The following is an 18,121-nucleotide window of genomic DNA, read 5'->3' on the forward strand; positions in this document are numbered from 1 at the left end:
AGCCTAGATCCAAGCTCGGGGCAAGCCCCAGCGCAGGCCCTGGCTCCATCCCTGGCCCAGGCCCTGGAGCAGGCCCAGGCCCCAGTGTAGGCCCAGGCCTAGGCCCAAGCCCGGCTCCAAGCTCGGCGGAAGTCCCAGCCCAGGCCCCGACCCAGGCCCAAGCTCAGGGGAAGGCCCGGCCCAGGCCCAGGCCCCAGTGTAGGCCCAGGCCCAGGCCCAAGCTCGGAAGAAGCCCCATCGCAGGCCCCGGCGCAGGCGGCCGGCGGGGCGGGGTGAGGCGGGGCGGCGCGGCCGAGCTCCGCCCCGCTCCGTCACTGCGCGGCGCCGCTGCCGCCGCCGGCCCGGGGTCCGCCATGGCGTCGGGGGGCGCCGCCGCCCGTGCCGCCGAGGAGCCGCCGCCGCCCGAACCGCCCGCCGAGCAGAAGCCGCCGCCGCCGCCGCTGCCACCCGTGCAGGAGGAGTTTTCCTTCCTGCCGCTCGTCCACGACATCATCAAATGGTAACGGTGGCCGCCGGCACCGGGCGGCCCCCCGCCCCGCCGGGACCGGGCCTCCGCCTCCGGGCACTGCATGGCGGGAGCTGCCCTACAGCGGGGCCGGGACCGGGCACCTCATCCCTGCTCCAGCCATCACCCTCTAATGATGCTGTCTGACACCCAGCGCCCTCGGGGTGCCCTGGGTGGGGAGCGGGACTATGGTATCCCCCCTTTAATGATGCTTTCCCACCCTCAGCATCCTCAGGGATGCCCTGGACAGGGAGTGGGGCAATGGGATCCCCCTCTAATGATGTTCTCCGACCCCCAACATCCCCAGGGTGCCCTGGGTGGGGAGTGGGGCTATGTGGTCCCCCTTCCAATGATGCTTTCCCACCTGCAGCATCCTCAGGGATGACTGGGACAGGTAGCAGGGCTATGGGTTCCCCCCTTTGACGATGCTTTCCCAGCCTCAGCATCCTCAGTGTGCCCTGGACAGGGAGTGGGGCAATACGATCACCCTTTAATGATGTTCTCCGACCCCCAACATCCCTGGGGTGCCCTGGGTGGGGAGCAGGACAATGGGATCCTCTCTCTAATTATGCTCTCCAACTGCCAACATCCTCAGGGTACCCCGGATGGCTAGCAGGCTAGCTAGTCACCCCTCTAGTGATGCCCTCCGACATCCCAGCATCTCCTTTGCCCTTTTTCTCCCAACTGGAGTTCCTGGAAAGAGTGTCAGAGAGAGCTGGTGTAGCCCCAAGTGCATCTCCGCTCTGACTCACGGCAGTGGTGTCTGGGTCACCTGAGCAGTGCAGGTGCTCCCATGGCCCAGGTACACTGCCCTGCCATCAACACCCAGGAGCAGGAGCATTGTACTTGTGCTGGGTTATTGCTCCTGATGACTGTACTGCTCGGCTGATAACAGCCTGAGAAAGTACAGGCAGTGCTGGGGCAGGAATGCAGCCCATTTCTGGGGAACTGTAAAAAGGAGGATGACTTCTGCAGTGGTATGGCTTAAATTGTTCTCTTCCCAGTTCAAGATAAGTACTGTAGGGGTAAAAGGCACTTGTACAAGGGTACTGAGAACTGCGATGTTTCTGGCCCAGGATAACCCCTTCAGAGATGCTTGTCGAGGTCCTGGTAGAGGCATGGATCTGCCATGAAAATCCATCCAGAGCAGCTCCCTGCTCTAACCTGGGCACACCACGGGGAGAGGCAGAGGGCATGGGAAGCATGAGTTCCCTTGTTACTGGTTGTGGGCCTGGCTGCCTTTCCCCTGTGCACTTATTTAGGAGTTGAGGCTGGTTTGTGTCTTGCTGATATTTCACTTGCATCAAGCATGTCTGAACCCTTAATGGCTCTGCAGCCTGAGCCATGGCAAGGAAAGACTGAATACCTCCTGACACACCGGTCTGGATACAGAATGAGCATAAGAATGCAAACCGTCTGGTTTGCCTCAGTTTCCCCGTTGTGCTGGGGGTGGGAATTTGCCCCCCCGGCCTCGATTCTGCCTGATCTCTCCAGCCCACAGAAGTGAGGGTGAGCCCATTGCCAGGTGCATACACGTACATAAGCAAAGTGGGCAGTAGCCACGGGCTGAGACCTCCCTAGATTCCTTTATGTCACCGAGCAGGTCATGCTGCCCCACAGATGACAGTCCCTAGGATATCTTGTACCACGGCCCACTGAGCCACCCACTGCCACTACCCAGCCACCTCCCTCGGCTTCACACACGGCATTTCCCGGGCGGCTTGAGCCGACGTAGGTACGCCGAGCAGTGCTGTAGTCAGGTAGGACCACAGAGGCAAGCAAGCGGTGGGATGTGTTGCTTCATGTCCCTGACAGATGGCAAACGTATTATCCTTTAACGCTGCCACTAGTCGCAGAGCCCAAGCCTGGCTGTTTTGACACTGACTCAGCCGTGAAGACACATCTCCAAGGTGACTCTGTGCTTGGGAGCGAGGGTGTATCGCATAAATTTGCTTACATTCAAGGACACGTGCTCTTTCCTGTTGTTTGAGTCCTGAGAAAGTTTTCCCCAGCAGGGCTTGCCTTTATTTTCACCCTTGTACCACAAAATGCCATTGCTGATAAGGTCCCAGCACACGGCTCCACCAATGGCGGGTTGTGTTGGTGTAATGAAGAACACTGAGCCTTAAAGGCAGGTCTTATGCGCAGTCCGTCAGCACAGGCCGTGGCTGGATGTTGGGTTGAATCCTGTGTTACTGCAGGCAGCTGCAGTCTCTTCCCACTCCTCCTCACCCCTGCCTGTGCTGTCCCTCAAAGAGGGAGTCGCTTCAGTGGCTTGATCCAGCAGGAAAACCACCCATCAGAAAAAAAAACCCCAAAAAAACTCCCAAACCTGAAATAATTATTCTTTTTGATCAACCAGCCGGACCGGCAGCTGTCGGTTCTCTATGTGTGGGGAAGGGAAGAAGACTTGGGGAGAGCTGGAGCAGGGAGGGCATCCCTCTTAAAGCCAGCCTGCAGCGATGGTGGGTTAAAGGCAGTGTCAGCCCATCCTTCTCCAGACGTGCCGTGGGGTTGTGAGTGTGCCTGTATTTTTCCACTGCCGACCTGACCATGAATGCCTGCATAATGGGGATACATTATAGTACCAGCTGCAGTTTTATTTAGAAGGGAGTAATGAATATTTTGTTCCAACAGGCTTTTGAAACAAACCGCGACCATCTGGTTAAAAGTTTTGCTCTCAGCCATGTCATGATTCCCCAAAGTTATAATCGAGCACCTCTCTGCCCTGGTCGTGCCAAGCAGATTTATTTTTAGGTCTGGCTATTGAACAGGCTCCCAGTTTTCAAAGACCGTTAGAATCCCTCACTCATTATTAACCGGCGCCCTGGAAGCAAGGATTCGCTTTTGCCTGGAATGGGTAAAACTTCTCACTGGTGCTAACAAAGCTGCGGCAGATACTAATGAGGGTTTGAGGGCAGACGCTGCCTCAGACAACACTGATCCTTGAAAAGCACAGAGCTGGCTGCAGAACCAATTGTGCTGCTCTTAAAAAAAACAAAAAAACAAAAAAACAAAAAAAAAAACCCCCAAACCCCCCTGTCGCTTCTCTTTTATTAGGTATATATCCCCAGAGAGTCGTTTTAAAGCTCCAAAGTACCATTTTCTCTGCCACTGGATACTGTCTGATACTTTGGGGAACAGTTTCTATTTACCGCTGTCAAGCTGTTTGACGGCATTGATTTTTTGTATTACAGCAGCAACAGGTCACGGGTGAAACCGAGATCTTTTTTTCTAGGTGCCTACACACAACATACGTATGTAATCTTACCTTCCCCAAAGAGAGATAGGGGAGTTCAAACAGAAGGAGAATTTATCCTGCTCCATGGTAGTGTTTTAAAGCTGCAGACCGGCTCCTAACCCGATTGATGGGTGCTGAGGTAGCTGGATCGTGTGCTGGAAATCAGCAGGAAACCTGTTTGCCCCAGAGGCTACCCAGTCTGTACATCTATCTGTGTCCATTTTCTTGGGATGGGTGAATTAGGTGTGCGTAGCTAGATACCAAGAGCAGAATTTTCCCTGTGAATTCCAGTTTAAGCCCCGGTTCTACTGGAAATGACAGTCACCCCTGCGGGCTGAAGGGGCGTTTCCAATAGGAGAATTCAACAACGTCTCGATTTTCTCTCCTCTGCAGCATGGACAAGGACAGCCAGGATGTTCATCAGGTGCTGAATGAGCTGAAGAACAAGTTCCAGGAGATGCGGAAGCTGATCAGCTCCATGCCGGGCATCGGTGTGAGCCCAGAGCAGCAGCAGCAGCAGCTGCAGAACCTGCGGGAGCAGGTCCGGACCAAAAACGAACTGCTGCAGAAGTACAAGAGCCTTTGCATGTTTGAAATCCCCAAGGAGTAAGAAGGACGCAGCTCTGCTCTGCGGGTCTGAGATACCTCCTCTCCCGGCTGAACAGGAGAGAAAAAGATGGCAGAAGTTTACATTTCTTTCTTTTACGCTTTTTTGGTGGCGTTACTCTGAAGTTGTGTCTGTGTGGATGACAGGCATGTGACACTGAACCAGAACACTGTGTGCTTCACACATGATGATTACAGCGGAACATTCGCTTTGATCTGCTGTAGGGCTGTGCGTTTATATATGCATCTCTTCTGTTTTCTCTCGGGGTGGGGTGAGGTGGTATTTTTTTACATTCAAGCAAGCAGGAGACACGATGTTTTCTCCTCTCTAAGGGTCAAAGTACCTGCTGGTTAACTTCAGCAAGAAAAAGGGGACACTTTCTGCAATTTTTTTTCACTTTGAAGTGGCCAGACATCAAAAGGCAGCATGAGGGGAGTGTGAGCTGTTTGGCCTTGCTCCTGGAAAGGGTCTCTGGGGCACTTCCAGTCTCTGTGTGTCGCAAGAGGAAAGATTGCTTTCAGTTACTTTTGTATTTCTCTCTCTCTCTCTCTTTTTATACAAGTGATGGTTGTGTCTGAGATGAGTCGAGTAAAGATGTGGAAATTCCAAGCTGCCCCTGTTGTGTATTCACTGAGTGGATGTGGGCTGAGCAGGGGCAGGACTTCGGCAGCACAGAGGACGTGCGTAGCCTGGGCCCAGCTTCTGGATCTTGACATTGCTTTTTTGGAAGCGGGGTGACTTGGGAGAACAAAGTGGAGGCATGGATTTCGGTAGGCTTTGGGTGCTTAAATTTTGGGTGGGTGGAGCTTGTAGGCAGTACATGGGGCTTCTTGCTCTTAAAACAGGAAAGGAAAGCAGAATCAAAACAAAGGGCATAAATTATAAGTTTAGTTACACATAACTAAAAGATTAGTTATTCCACACGTGACAGAAGTCAGGCTCAACAGGACGGGTCAGTTCCACAGCCGAAGTGCTCCAGGGGCTTCCCACAAACACAAGCACTTGAGTGGCTTGAACGTTTGCCAGCGGCTGACAGAAAGCTCTTGAACGTTGTATGGCATTCAGACGGGTGCCAGGGCTCCCTGCCCTCTGTCCTGCCGTTAGCTGCTGTGGTGGCTGATGGCACCCTGGTGAGCAGCACTGCATCTCACCGACTAACCAAAAAAGATGTGACGGGACCTTAAATCTCACGGTTCCCTGAATTATGCTGAAAGACGGTGCAGGTCAGTAGTGGAAGAGGTTAAGATGTGCAGCAATGCCTGCTTGCAGCCCAAAAAGCCAACCGCATCCTGGGCTGCATCAAGAGAAGCATGGCCAGCAGGTCAAGGGAGGTGATTCTGCCCTTCTGCTCCGCCCTGGTGAGACCCCACCTGTCCAGCTTTGGAGTCCTCAGCAGGAAGGACACGGACCTGTTGGAATGGGTCCAGAGGAGGCCATGAAGATGATCAGAGGGCTGGAGCCCCTCTGCTGTGAGGACAGGCTGAGAGAGTTTGGGTTGCTCAGCCTGGAGAAGAGAAGGCTCCAGGGAGACCTTAGACCCCCTTCCAGTACCTGAAGGGGGCCTACGGGAGAGTTGGGGAGGGACTCTTTATCAGGGAGTGTAGCAACAGGATGAGGCGTAACGGTTTTAAACTGAAAGAAAGAGATTTAGATTAAATATTAGGAAGAAATTCTTTCCTGTGAGGATGGTGAACCCCTGGCCCAGGTTGCCCAGAGAAGCTGTGGCTGCCCCATCCCTGGAGGGGTTCAAGGCCAGGTTGGAGGGGGCTTGGAGCAACCTGGTCTGGTGGGAGGTGTCCCTGCCCAGGGCAGGGGGGTGGAACTAGGTGGTCTTTAAGGTCCCTTCTAACCCAAACCGTTCTATGATTCTATGAAAAAACAGCTAGTGAAATAAAATATCCATTAAGAACCGGCATCCAAGGGCAGTAGCGCTTGTGCCTTCAAAAGAAGAGGAGCAAGGTCTGTTTGGGTAGGATTTTCCTTTCCTAAACCAAGAGGCAAGTAATTCTGCTGGTTGGGAGCTGGGATGGTTGCGACTCACCGGTAGCCTAGAGATGACTCTGTTCCCGCTGGGATACTTTACTAGTACTTTCTTTGGGAAGGTGCCAGTGTGTAAACTCTGAGCAAAGCAGAACACCAAGATAAACAAAGCACAACGTACGCTCTTTTTATTACTGAAATTACCTTTCTGCCAGCCATTGCCTGTCCCAGCTCAATAAATTCTTGTGTCTCTTGCCTGGACAGTGGTTTCCCTTTTTTTGCCAGTTGCTGTTCCCGTGAAATCAGAGCATATGCGGTGCTGGAAGAAACGACGTGTTTCCAAAGAAATACTTGGCACTGAGCACAGGAACAAGTTAACTCTGTCAACTTGAATCCAAGTTTCAAGAGAAACTGAAGCGGTTTGGTTTGCAGTCTCACTCGCCCACCTTAGTTTTGTGGCTTTGATAGATTATTTTTTTTTTTTTGCCATTAATATGTATTAAATGTAGATTTGTTCTGCCGCTTGGGGGGCGAACGGGGGCTGAAAATGAACTCAAAGAGAAGCTGGGAGAGCTGTTCTTGGAAGAGCTTTCCCCTTTCCCTTTCACTTCCAGCAACGGTTACTGCAAATTGTTATTAGGCAGAGATTAAAAACCATCAGATTCAAAGGTGACCTTTCGAGCAAAGTACTTCCTTTACTCATGTTGCAAAATAAAAACAATATCCCGGACGGGGCGCAAAATGAATCACTCTCTGTTGACATCATTAAAGTGTGCTTAGTTAATCAGGAAAAAGCATGAAACACAATCAGCCCTTTATAATGAAGTGATGTCAGTTTGCTCGGTTTCTGCCGTGAATGACATGCCAATGCCCGGCGCGTCGTGGGGCTGGCAGGATCGTCACCCGGCGTTAGCGGAGTGAGGAAAGAGTCTTGGCTCGGTGACCCGTTTTGAGTAACTAACTCTGTGCGTGGCCCCTCGTTACCCCGTGTGGCAAGAAATCGGCTGCTTGCAGAGGCGGAAACCTTTGCACTGGTAGTCGGAGAAAATGGGGTAATAAAGGGATTGAGTCGAGGGGGCGTTTTTAGCACCTCGGAGCTGGGCTCAGGTCTCGGGTTTAACAGGATTTGGTTTTGCTATGGGGCCGGGCGAAGAAGCAAAGGCAAACCCAGAGGTGTCATTTTAAAAAGATTTTATTAATTTGTAGAAAAAATAAAACATCAAGTTTCACCCACGGTAGAAACACTTGAAGATTTTTTTTGTTCGTGTCACTGACAACCAATACCTACATAAAGTGCCTATTATTTTCTTATTTAAAAAAACCCTTCCCACTCCCCCCGCCCTCCCCAAATCTTGCAAATCAGACAAGACAAATGTAAACAAGAGTCAGTTTTTTTGGTCCATCGGGGCTTGTAACTCTGCAATGTCTTTGCAACAGCTTAGGAGTGTCTTCTGCACGTGTTTTGCCGACACAGATGAACACACGACACCAAGCTAAAGTCCGTGCACAGCTTCTCAAGTTAAAAAAAACTCAAAAAACAACAAAAAAACCCGACCCCAAAGCCCCAAGCAAGGCCCTGGCAGGCCTCTGCCCTCCCTCCTGAAGGCAGTGCCCGAGGCTGGGTGGTTTGGGAGGGAAAGAAACGCCAAGGTCTGTGCCCTCCACACCCATCCTCCCACCTGGCTGCCCAGCAGCTCATCCTTTCCCCGTCTCTCTGCCCGGAGGAGGCTGGTCCCAGCGGCGCCCCCCCCTCCAGCCCTCCAAAGCCTCCCCCTTCGCATCCCTCGCATCCCTCGCTCCCAAAATGTACCCCCGGGGGAGGGAGCTGATGAAAGCGATCCCTCGGGAGGAGGGAGGCTGGGGAAGAGGCGAACCCCGCTCTCCTGCCTGCCCAAAGTCAATTCGGAAACGAGCATCTTTCCCCCCTCCCTTCCTTCCTTCTTTCCTTCCTTCCCATCGCGGGGCGAGCGGGGGCTCCTAGCTGATCACGCAGCGGTCCTTCTCCTTGCTGTGCCCGCCACCGATGGCTTTCTCCCGGATGTACATGAGGTCGCTGTGGACGCTGGGTCGCCGGGCGAAGGGGGCCACGATGCCGTACGCCTCCTCCGTGCTGCCCCGGCCCCCCTCTTTCAGCAGCTTTTTGCCTTTCAGCGCCTTCTTATGCAGGATGTCGCAGTACTGGACCGAGACCTTGCGGTGCAGGTCGGGGCTCATCTCACTGGGCAGCTTGGCCATGGCGAAGAGCGCTTGGAACATCTGGTCCAGGCTGCTGTTCTTCTTGGCCGAGATCTCGAAGTAGGCGCATTTTTTGGGGTCCCCTCCCACCAGCTGCTCGATCTCCCGGGGTTGCACTTCCCGGTAAAAGTCCCGGTCGCCCTTGTTGCCGCAGATGACCAGGGGCACCTCTATGTTCTCCTTGGTTTTGTTCTTCAGGCACGACTTGGTCTCCAGGATTTGCTGCTTCAGGCGCTGCACCTCCTCAAAGGAGTCCCGGTTGTCCAGGCTGAACACGAGGATGAACACGTCTCCTGGGGACAAAGAGGAAACGTGAGATGGTTGCAGGGACGGGGACACACAGAGACCTGCTGCCTAAGCCATCTAGAGACTTGGGGAGGGAAGGAGCAGGCAGCACCTGGGTCCCATACCCTTCCGTCCACGGAGCAAAATTGCCCACTCCGTGCACAGGCAAAATCCCACCTCCCTCCTCCCAGAACTGGAGAAACATCCCCAAACTGGGCAAGAACACCTGAAATCTGGCAAGGGACCCTCCCCAGCAAGTACCTGTGAGGATGGAGAGGCGGCGCATGGCTGGGAAGGGGTGGTTGCCCGACGTGTCCAGGATGTCGAGCTGGTAGACCTCACCGCGGATGCTGTAGAACTTGCGGTGGAAGTCCTCGATGGTGGGCGTGTATTGCTCCTCGAAGCGGCCAGTGAGGAAGCGCGAGACGATGGCCGTCTTGCCCACCTTGGAGGAGCCCAGGATGACCATGCGGTAGCAGTTCTTGGCGGGGATGCTCAGCTCGGCCTCGCTGGGACACATCTTCTTGATCATCGCTGCCAGTTTCATTGAAGCCGGCGAAGGGGCAGCTTGCGCCGAGAGGAAGGAGGAGGAAGAGGAGCGGGAGGAGGAAGGCGATGGCTGCCCGGCTGCTCTGCCCCTCTCCCTCGCAGGAAAGGCCGGTGTGAGCTCTGCACAGCCGCCGCCGCCGCCGCGTTATATGGAGGCGGCAGCGACCGCCCCTCGGCGCGTCACGGCCCGGGGCGGCGGCGGCTGAGTCAGTGCAGGGCTCCGCGCCCCGCCGGCCCCCACTGCAGCCCGGCTGGGGCTCCCGGTGCTGCACAGCCCGGCCCCGTTCGCAGCCCGGCTGGGGCTCCCGGTGCTGCACAGCCCGGCCCCGTTCGCAGCCCGGTTCTCACTCCCGGTGCTGCACAGCCCGGCCCCGTTCGCACTCCCGGTGCTGGCCCCCGGTCCCGTTTGCAAGCCGCCCCTTTTGCAGCTCAGCCCGGGGATTCCCGGTGCTTTCTATCCTCCCCGTTCGCAGCCCGGTGCCGGCCCCCGGCGCCCTGCAGCCTCCCGGGGGTCCCGGGCGCCGCACGCCCTGCAGTGGGGTCGCCCCGAGCGGGACCCCTTTGTCGCCCACACTGTCCGGGCGCGGGGACTCGGGGCGGGGGCCACCGGGAGGGGGTCCCAGCCCGCTCCCCGGCGTGCTGTCGCACCGTTTTAGACTTTCCCTCGGCGCAGAAGCGGGTGTGCGGGCACCCTCCCCGCAGCAAAAGCAGGGAGAAGCCCCCTGCGCGGTGGGTGCGGGCGACGGGAGCGGAGAGACGGCCCCGTCCCACCGGGCACCGCAGCCCGGGCTGCAGGCGGCGCGGTGCCCCCGGGAAGGAGGGCTTTGCGTGGCGGCACTGCCCTTAACCCCCGCACCGACCCCCGCACCGACCCCCCCCGCCCCCGGGAGCCCAGCGCGGTACCACTGCAGAGCCGGCTCCCCCGCTAGGGGGCGCTCAGCGCGGGCAGGGCGCGCAGGACGGGCAGCGCAGGCAGCGCAGGCAGCGCGGGCAGGGCGGGCAGGGCCGACACCTGCAGTACTGCCCCAGGCGGGGCTGGGGAAGCTCGTCCTGGGGACACGACCCGCAGCACAACGCCCTGCAGCCCCTGTGGGGCCATGAAAGGGGGCGGGGAGGGGGGCAGCCCGAGGAGGAGGAAGGATGCTGGCAGGGATGCAGGCAGCAGGGATGCAGGCAGCTCGCAGGGCGGGCAGGGTGCGTGATGCTGCTTCACATCGAGCGCCTGATCTTGTCGGGTGCTGAGTTGCTGGGTCTTACCGGAGCTGGAGGCAAGGGCCAGCCACCCCCAGCTCCCGGACGCAGCGTGCTCGGCTTAACCGGCACCTTCCTACGCACCTGGGCAGGAGAAACCCGGGGAAATGGGAGTGTTGCGGTGCTGAGGGATCTCTGCGGCATCAGTGAGTGCGAGACAGGGCCCAAGGAAAACTGTGAGGATCTATTAGAGAAGAAACTTAATGAAAGGTGATGCTCAAATAAGGTTCAGGATAGCAAAAGCCTCACCTTCAACACCGAGAGGGACCCCCAGGGACAGCCAGAACACACGAATTTGTGCGGTGTGTGTGCGTTCCATCAGCACTGCTGAGCTTTTTGTCTCCCCCAGTGTGGTCTCACACTTGGATGTTAATTTAAAGCCTGTTTGAAGGTTTACGGAGGAATGGCGGACGACTGTGGGGTGGGAGGGGGCAGCAGTTTAAGCAGCAGCCCCATCCCTGCCTGCAGGGAAACATCCTGCCCGGCAGTGGAGGCACAAGGACACTTTGGGGAGAGAAAGTGGGACAGTTTCCCATGTTTATTGATCTGTGTGCGCGACAGCGAAGAGGTTTAATAGCCGTTTGCAGAGCACAAATGGATCACCCCAAAATAACAAAAAGATCATTTAATTGAAGCGGTTGATGGAAAACAACAGGGGGAATAGGAAGCACCAACCTCTGGGGGACAGACAAATCGAATCTCTCGATTGGCGTTTATTGTTAACCATACAACTATTAATAGTGCCGGGAACAGGCAAAAATAGCCTGCTCAAAGCCTACTCTTAGGTTAACAGACTTCAGCAACGGAAAATCCATTTGCTCCCTCCAAAAGGCTCGTCGGCGACAGCACCGGCAGAGCACACCACGAGGCAGGTGTCACCGGGATCCTGTGGGCTCGGCTCAGGGGCGAGGGGTGCAACCGGAGACAGCCCGGGAGCAAGGAGAGGGGCCCCGGGGGAATGGAGGAAACCCGATGGCAGCTCCTGGGGAGAGGATGTGGGTGCTGCCTGAGCTATCCCGGAGCCCAGCTCCTCGCAGAGTGACGCAGAAACGAGGGAGAGGAGCATTACGAGGCATTAGGCTGAGCGTCCCCGTCCCCCCCCCCCAAGATCACCTAGAAACTCATCTCCTGATGGAAGCACATTTGCTGGGAGCCGGCTGCCAGTGACAGATGATAAAGGATTCACCTCGCTGTGAGGCAAAGCCTTCCCACGGTTATGACTCTGTTAAAAATCACCACCTATTTTTGACTTGACTGCAAATAGCCCGAGCCTTAAGCAGGGGCAGGTAAACCACCATTTTCCCCCACGGCCGCCGTACCGCCCGCGCGGCGTTTGACCCTGCCATTTGCGGGGTGTTTTTGCTCCTCGCCTGGTTTTGGAGGATACAGGCTTTTTCACGCAGCTGCTCAGTACAGCAAGAGCCTCAGGCAGGCGGCTGCGCGCAAAACCCAGCCACTGCAGACACCTTTAATGGAATCGAACATCTTCAGCACGGATCAATCCCTGGTTTCTTGCTATTTCTCTCCCTATTTGCACCCTCCCAGGTTTACCAGCCACCTGCCAACCAACAAAACCCACCCGTGCGGCCGCGAGCAAGTGGCTGAGGAAAGGAAATTCCACGGAAGTCACACAAACATCCCAGCAACGGAACACGCGGCTCCCCAGGGTCCGGCTTGGACGAACTGTGCAAGCAGCAAAATAAAGCTCGCAGCAGCACCGGCCTCTGAAAAAATGTAGGAAGCAAAATGTACCAGGAGGCAGGAGCACGCATCGCGCCACCCGGCCCGGGGACAGGCGAGCGGGGGGATACTCGGAAAAGAACAATTACATCGGAACATGACTTTGATTTCTGAGCGTGCTGCCGAGCCGGGAAGTATCATCACCCCGGGGCCGGTTCCCAGCTGGGTCCTGCGGGTCCCAGCAGTGACAAACCGAGACTGGAACAGCCGTTTGTGCCTTTCCCGCCCCGGCACACACAGACCCCGCTGCCGGAGAGGAGCACATCCGACACGAGCTCCTTATCTTTGCCATTAAGATGCTTCACGTCCTACCAAGGGCTTGTCCCCTGCAGAGCAGCGCATGGAATTCCCTGGCTCCAGACAGAGCTTTGGAAGTACGCACATGGAGCCAAGCCTGCTCCCCAGCCCGGCTTTCCTGGCTCTCCAATTCCTGCTTTTCTCCCCCAGGGCAGGGACGTGTCCTTCAGCCAGGGACCCTCTCCCTGTTCGGTGTTACAGCATCCTGGCGTGCTGCTCGTTATCCCGCTCACGGATAACCAGCGTGGGCTGAGCGCTTCCCAGCAGCTGCTGGTGAACAGTGGGATTTTGTGGGACCCCCAATCCTGCCCTGGCTGCTCCCCTGGGACGGGAGAGGGAGCGAGGGGCCGGAGGAAGAGGGGAGCAGCTGGGGAGGGAAGGGAAGGGAGGGTTTAGCTATAGCTCTTGCTCGTCCCCCTGGGGAAAGGCATCTGATTAAATCAAGATGCAGCATCCAGGGTTGCTATTCATTCCCTATATTATTAGCTTGTCTCATTTTATTAAATCTCCTTTAAGGCTTTTCAAAAGAAGCACGTAATTCACAACATATAATTTTTCCCAGATGAGATATGATGCAGAAGTGGGCTGCTCTGTCGCTGGGGACCGTGGTGTGGGGGGGTGGCTTTATTTGTTTCCTTCCCCCACCCCCTACTTCTTTAGCAACACTTTTCATGTCTCGTGATTCCTTTTAGCATTTGGGATTTGACTAACAGAGAATTTGAAAGCCTGAGACATGTCTCAAATCCCCAATTCCTTGAGTCATCCAGGCAAGGGGCAGCGAGTGCTCCCTTGGAGACGCCATCCCCATGCCGGGCGCAACGCAGCCCCCGGAGCAGGCTCGTGCCATCGTCTCCGGACTTTCTGCATCTACTCTTCTCCCATCTTTGGTGTGTGCTTGCTGCGATACACTTGCCAAAAACCCACGGCAGGGGCTGAATGCCCGTATCGTGGTGCAAAGCCGGGGAAGTGGCGTCCTCCGGAGGATCGCTCGGTGCCACCGCTTTCCTTCCCGGCAACGCGAACACGTGTGGGATGGCCAAGGACATGGTGAGAGCTGGGGTTTTGGTGGCATCACTCCGCAGGGGGCTTGACTTTGCCACCTGGCCACGCTGGTGAAGGTGCCCCTCTCTCCCGCCATGGAAACACCTCCCCTCCGAATGCACCGGGGTTGGACTGGATGAGCTCCAGAGGTTCCTTCAAACCCTACGAGTCTATGATTCTATGACATTAACTCATCGTCGACAACCATGTGGCACAGCTGGGTCAAGAGCTCCGTAGAGAGCAGAACTGGGGTTCCCCGAGCCAGGGGCATCCTGGGAATCCTCTGCTCCCGGTTTCCATCCCATCTCATGCCACCCTCTCGCCCGTGGTTTGCTGGGAGGCAGCTGCATCCCGCCAGCATCCAGCACGGATAAAGGCGGTTGCGTGTCCTGGATGTGTCCCCAGACTCCAGCACCTTCTGCTCCCTTCCAAAGAGTGTCAGCTTCCCCGGGATTAGAGAGAAATGTCACCTGTAACCGGAGATGGGCAGCGACGGGGCTTGGAATATAGGGCACGGGGGAGAGGGAGGCTCGGTGACCCCGGCGGACACATCGCTACAGATTTCAGGAGGGTTCCCATGGAAATAGCAACAGCTGCCGGGGGTTTCAGCACAACAATAAAAGCCCAGGAGGAGGCAGGGAGCCGGGAGCCGCCCGGGCAGCGATGGGATGGAGCTGGCAGAGGGATGCGCAGCCAGCGCTGAGGGCTCGGAGCCCGGAGGTGTTTCACGTCCAGGTCCCACATCTGCCCCCGTTGCTGCAGGGTCTGGAGGGGGCTGAGGCCGCCGCAGGGTTTGAGGCTGAGGGTTGGAGGATTTGGGGCTGGGGGGGGTTGAGCTGGGCGAGGGCTGAGCCCCGCTCGGTGCCGGTGCCCAAATGGAGGACCCTGGAGGCTCCCGCAAATGCTCAGCCCTGGTGCGGCAGCAAAGCTCAACTAGGGGCAGAGTCCGGCCCCAAATTCTCCTTCCCGGGGGGGCTCTGGCGGCTCTGCCTCCCTCCTGCGACCCTCATTCAGAAAGGAGCTGCCCTCGGTAAACAGTTCCCCCCCCCGACTCCGAAGAAAACGCAACATGGAAAAAGCAGCACATTCCTACGACTATTTTGTTTTTGGAAATAAGATCCAAGGAGGATGCGGCGCAGCGTGGCCAGCTCACCGGGCTGTCCCGGGGCGGCTTTTTAAGCGTGCAAATTAAAGAAAACAGCCTCGTAACTTGTCCTCTGGTACATGGCAGGAGCTCCGTGCGTAAAGGCCCCCACGGTGGAGGGCGGAGGTGGGATGGGGTGGGATGGATGGTGTCTCCGTGCTGCCCCTGGCAGGGGAGATGCGAAGGGCAGGGGAATGGCGGGCACGGGGTGCTGCTGCTCTCCTGATACCGGGGGTCATTTTGAAGCATCCCCCGGGCACCAGGAGACGGGGGCTGCCTCCATCCGCAGACGCCCCGGCAGGAGCCCGCCAGCGGTGCCCACGTGGCTCAACCCAGGCCCTGCCGAGGCAGGACGGATCCGGCTCCTGCCCCAGGCATTTGTTTGGGCTCCTACACTGGTGGTTTCCCACCTGGAAATAGCTTCCCACCAGGGCAGTCTGCCCGTTGTTCTTCGCTGTGACCATTTAAAGCCCAGACTGCTTTCCCTACGTAGCAGGGGTGGCAGAAATTGGTTTATTCCCCTGTAAAGATAAGTCCTGTCGCATCACCCATCTGCCTTCTCTGGATTAAAGCAGCCCAAATCAAGCAGTCAGTGCCCAAACTGCCCCTGAAAGCCCCCGTACCGCCTGGATTCAAAGCTCAGATTTGCTTTTCCATCAAATCCCAGTCGCTGGCAGACAAGCCGGCATCACCTGCCATCCCCTGCCCACCGAACAGCCGTGCGGAGGTTCGTCCTCCGTGTTGGGGCGGGTGCGGGAGCCCCGAGCTCCCCGTTTCCCTCCATCTTCCCAAATAGCGAAGGTGCAGACTCAGCAAGCCGGGCCTGGCAGGAGCCCAACGGGAATCGTGACTTCTCCATCGCTCCGCTGGTCCAACGCACGCAGCTTTGATTGCGCCGTGTGTTTATTCTCCGTTCGTGGCTAACCGTGTTTGTTTGCCATGTAAGGGCCGGCGGCCGTCCCTCCCCCGGGTGAAGGCAGTGCAGCTTCGCTGGGCGAAAGCAAACACGGGCGCGGGGTTATGAGTGGTCACAACAGAGGGCAGAGCCTTCGCGGATGTGTCCCCAGTTCTGGATGTCCCCACCATCAGGTTACCTTCAGGGAAAGGACCTCAGGATGTGGTCTCCATCTCCCAAAGTGTCCCCGGATGAAGCATCCCACGAGCGTGGAGCTGGCCCCGCATCGCGTGCCCATCACCGGGGCCGTTTGGGTTTGTACGGGTGAATTCCACCCCCCAAAAATATCTATCACACGCAATGTCAGGGAGGAGAGACACGTGTGGGGGAGCCACGCAAGCAGCCACATGGAGAAAACCTGGGGGGGCACTGCCACCCCCAGGGGCTGCGCGGCAGGACGGGGTGACCCGAGGCAGCGCGGCGCGATGGACTTGGTGACCCCGGCCGTCCCTGCCAGGCAGGAGTTGTGCTTTAACTAGTTTCTCCTTTCCCGGTGTTTGCTCCGGAGAAATGTCCCCAACATCAAGGGAGGCGTTATCGGCGGCATCTGCACACAGCCTCATGCGCAGCGTTTCCCAAGGCTGCAAACAACCCCCCCACCCCCCGCCAAGCTCAGATGGGCCCAGCAAGCCCCACGCTGGATTTTGAAGCCATGAAGTTCTGAAAACGGACCCATGACCACATTTCCAGGGACCCCACTGGATGCTCAACACATCCCCGAGAGCCGGAGGGATGCACCCACCCGTGCCGGCACAGTGCCGGCACTGCAACCGGCTGGTCCTGGGGGTCTGACGGCGCAGGTCCCTCCTTGGGAAGCAGCAGGAGCCTCACATCCCAACCTGGAGACTGTGGGGTCCATCCCTGCTTCAATGCAGGATACGCTGGGGATGGGAAGAAACAGCTCCGACGGCACCAATGCTTCATGCTCAGCCTAATGGTTTCATCCCCACCCTCTGTAATCTCAACTTCTTAGAAATATGAGGTAATTGGAGAGGAACCATGTTTTTTCTCCTTATAACCAGGAAGAGTCCCCTAATCACTCATTGTTAAATACTATAAAACAACACAAATAATGGTCTCTGTGTTTTCCTCCCCGCAGCACCAGTGAGTAGCGTGGCACCGCCGGGGACTGGCTCCAGCCAGGACCAACCGCCCCATCCCAGGGAGAAAGGTTGGCTTGGACCCCGCGAGATGGGCTTGAACATCACCTTCCTTCCTCGGTTTTGCTTTAGGGAACAGAGTGGAAGCCTCTGAAAGGTGAAAACTCCAGCTTTTCGGCGGTCAGAACCAGTTCTACGAACGCAGCGACGCGTTAATCCACGCTGGCTGCTGCAGGAAGAGCTACTGAAAACGGGGGTGTATCTGTCACAGCCCCAGAAAAAAACCCCAAAACCCCTGTGCAACGCGCAGCCGACACGGAGCAGCTGGGAATTGGGAAGGGTTGGGTTTGAGCTGGCGGATGAAGGGGGAAGGAATCCGTGAAGCCAGTCCTGGTACAGCACCAAACCCCCACGCTGTTGGGATGCTGAGGGCACGGGAGGGGAAATCGCTCCATCACCGGGGTTTATGGTGACAGAGACCTATTTTCGGGGTCCGATCCTGGCTGGGGATGGGAATGGTACAACTGGGGTCACCCCAGCCTCGCGGTGGGGACAGAGAAAGGCGTACATGGTCCCCAGACCGGGAATGAGACAGCACAAATACAGCCCTCGCTGCCTTCTCCTTAAGAGTAACCCTTCCCGAACAAGCACGTGCCTCTTCAGTAAATACTGATTTCACCGACCAACAAATCTCAATCTATTTACATCAGAGACTTTGAGCCAGGACTGGCAACTCTGACATAAATTGTCTGAATAATGCAATGTATCCTCTCCTTGCTGGTTGCTATGGGTGCTGGGCTGTTTTAGCCTCCGTCTATAAACATTAACTGTGAAGGGGATGTGGAAACTTATCTAAAAATAAAATACTATGCCCAAATCTTTAAGAGGAAGGTCGTTGAGATGGTGATAAAAAAATATCCTTGTGTAATGGTTCTGAAGCGATGAAACACAAACAAGGCGTCCGTGAGCCCAGCTGAAGGAAAACAGAGGCTGGACTGAAAAGAAACCAACATTTTAATTCCTGCTGAGCAATGCCCGAAGGGTGAATTACAACATGCAAAAGCAAAAGGAAATCGGACCGTTTCGCGGAGGTGACACTGAGAAAAGGGAGGACCCTCTGAGGAGGGGACAACAACGCGATGCTGAGACGTGGCGCCGCATCCCGGTGCCTGCGCGGGGGCCGGCAGCAGC

The 18,121-nt window shown here is 56.6% G+C and overlaps 2 protein-coding genes across 3 annotated transcripts; one reads left to right on the top strand and one right to left on the bottom strand.

Annotated features, from left to right (window-relative positions):
* The first annotated feature begins 346 nt into the window (after positions 1-346).
* MED9 (mediator complex subunit 9) lies at positions 347-4,962 on the top strand. Its single transcript, XM_054212886.1, has 2 exons — positions 347-499; positions 4,140-4,962. The coding sequence occupies exons 1-2, from the start codon at positions 354-356 to the stop codon at positions 4,354-4,356; spliced, it is 363 nt and encodes a 120-aa protein (XP_054068861.1). The 5' UTR covers positions 347-353; the 3' UTR covers positions 4,357-4,962.
* Positions 4,963-7,509: 2,547 nt separating this feature from the next.
* RASD1 (ras related dexamethasone induced 1) lies at positions 7,510-9,514 on the bottom strand. 2 transcript variants are annotated; one of them, XM_054212181.1, is made up of 2 exons: positions 9,115-9,514; positions 7,510-8,861 (listed from the first exon to the last, which is right to left on the bottom strand). In XM_054212181.1, exons 1-2 carry the CDS (start codon positions 9,398-9,400, stop codon positions 8,311-8,313), a joined length of 837 nt encoding a protein of 278 aa, XP_054068156.1. In that variant the 5' UTR covers positions 9,401-9,514; the 3' UTR covers positions 7,510-8,310. The 2 variants fall into 2 exon arrangements, with proteins under 2 accessions (XP_054068156.1, XP_054068157.1); XM_054212182.1 differs by having other exon boundaries at positions 8,403-8,790.
* Positions 9,515-18,121: the final 8,607 nt, after the last annotated feature.

This window comes from Rissa tridactyla, chromosome 8, assembly GCF_028500815.1.
Source record: "Rissa tridactyla isolate bRisTri1 chromosome 8, bRisTri1.patW.cur.20221130, whole genome shotgun sequence".
Classification (NCBI taxonomy): domain Eukaryota; kingdom Metazoa; phylum Chordata; class Aves; order Charadriiformes; family Laridae; genus Rissa; species Rissa tridactyla.

Excerpts from the sequence above, each read along its gene's own strand:
- MED9 (XM_054212886.1), top strand. The coding sequence starts at position 354 with ATGGCGTCGGGGGGCGCCGCCGCCCGTGCCGCCGAGGAGCCGCCGCCG. Across the intron at positions 500-4,139 it reads GTCCACGACATCATCAAATG|CATGGACAAGGACAGCCAGG; the intron begins GTAACGGTGGCC and ends TCTCCTCTGCAG.
- RASD1 (XM_054212181.1), bottom strand. The coding sequence starts at position 9,400 with ATGAAACTGGCAGCGATGATCAAGAAGATGTGTCCCAGCGAGGCCGAG. Across the intron at positions 8,862-9,114 it reads CCGCCTCTCCATCCTCACAG|GAGACGTGTTCATCCTCGTG; the intron begins GTACTTGCTGGG and ends CTTTGTCCCCAG.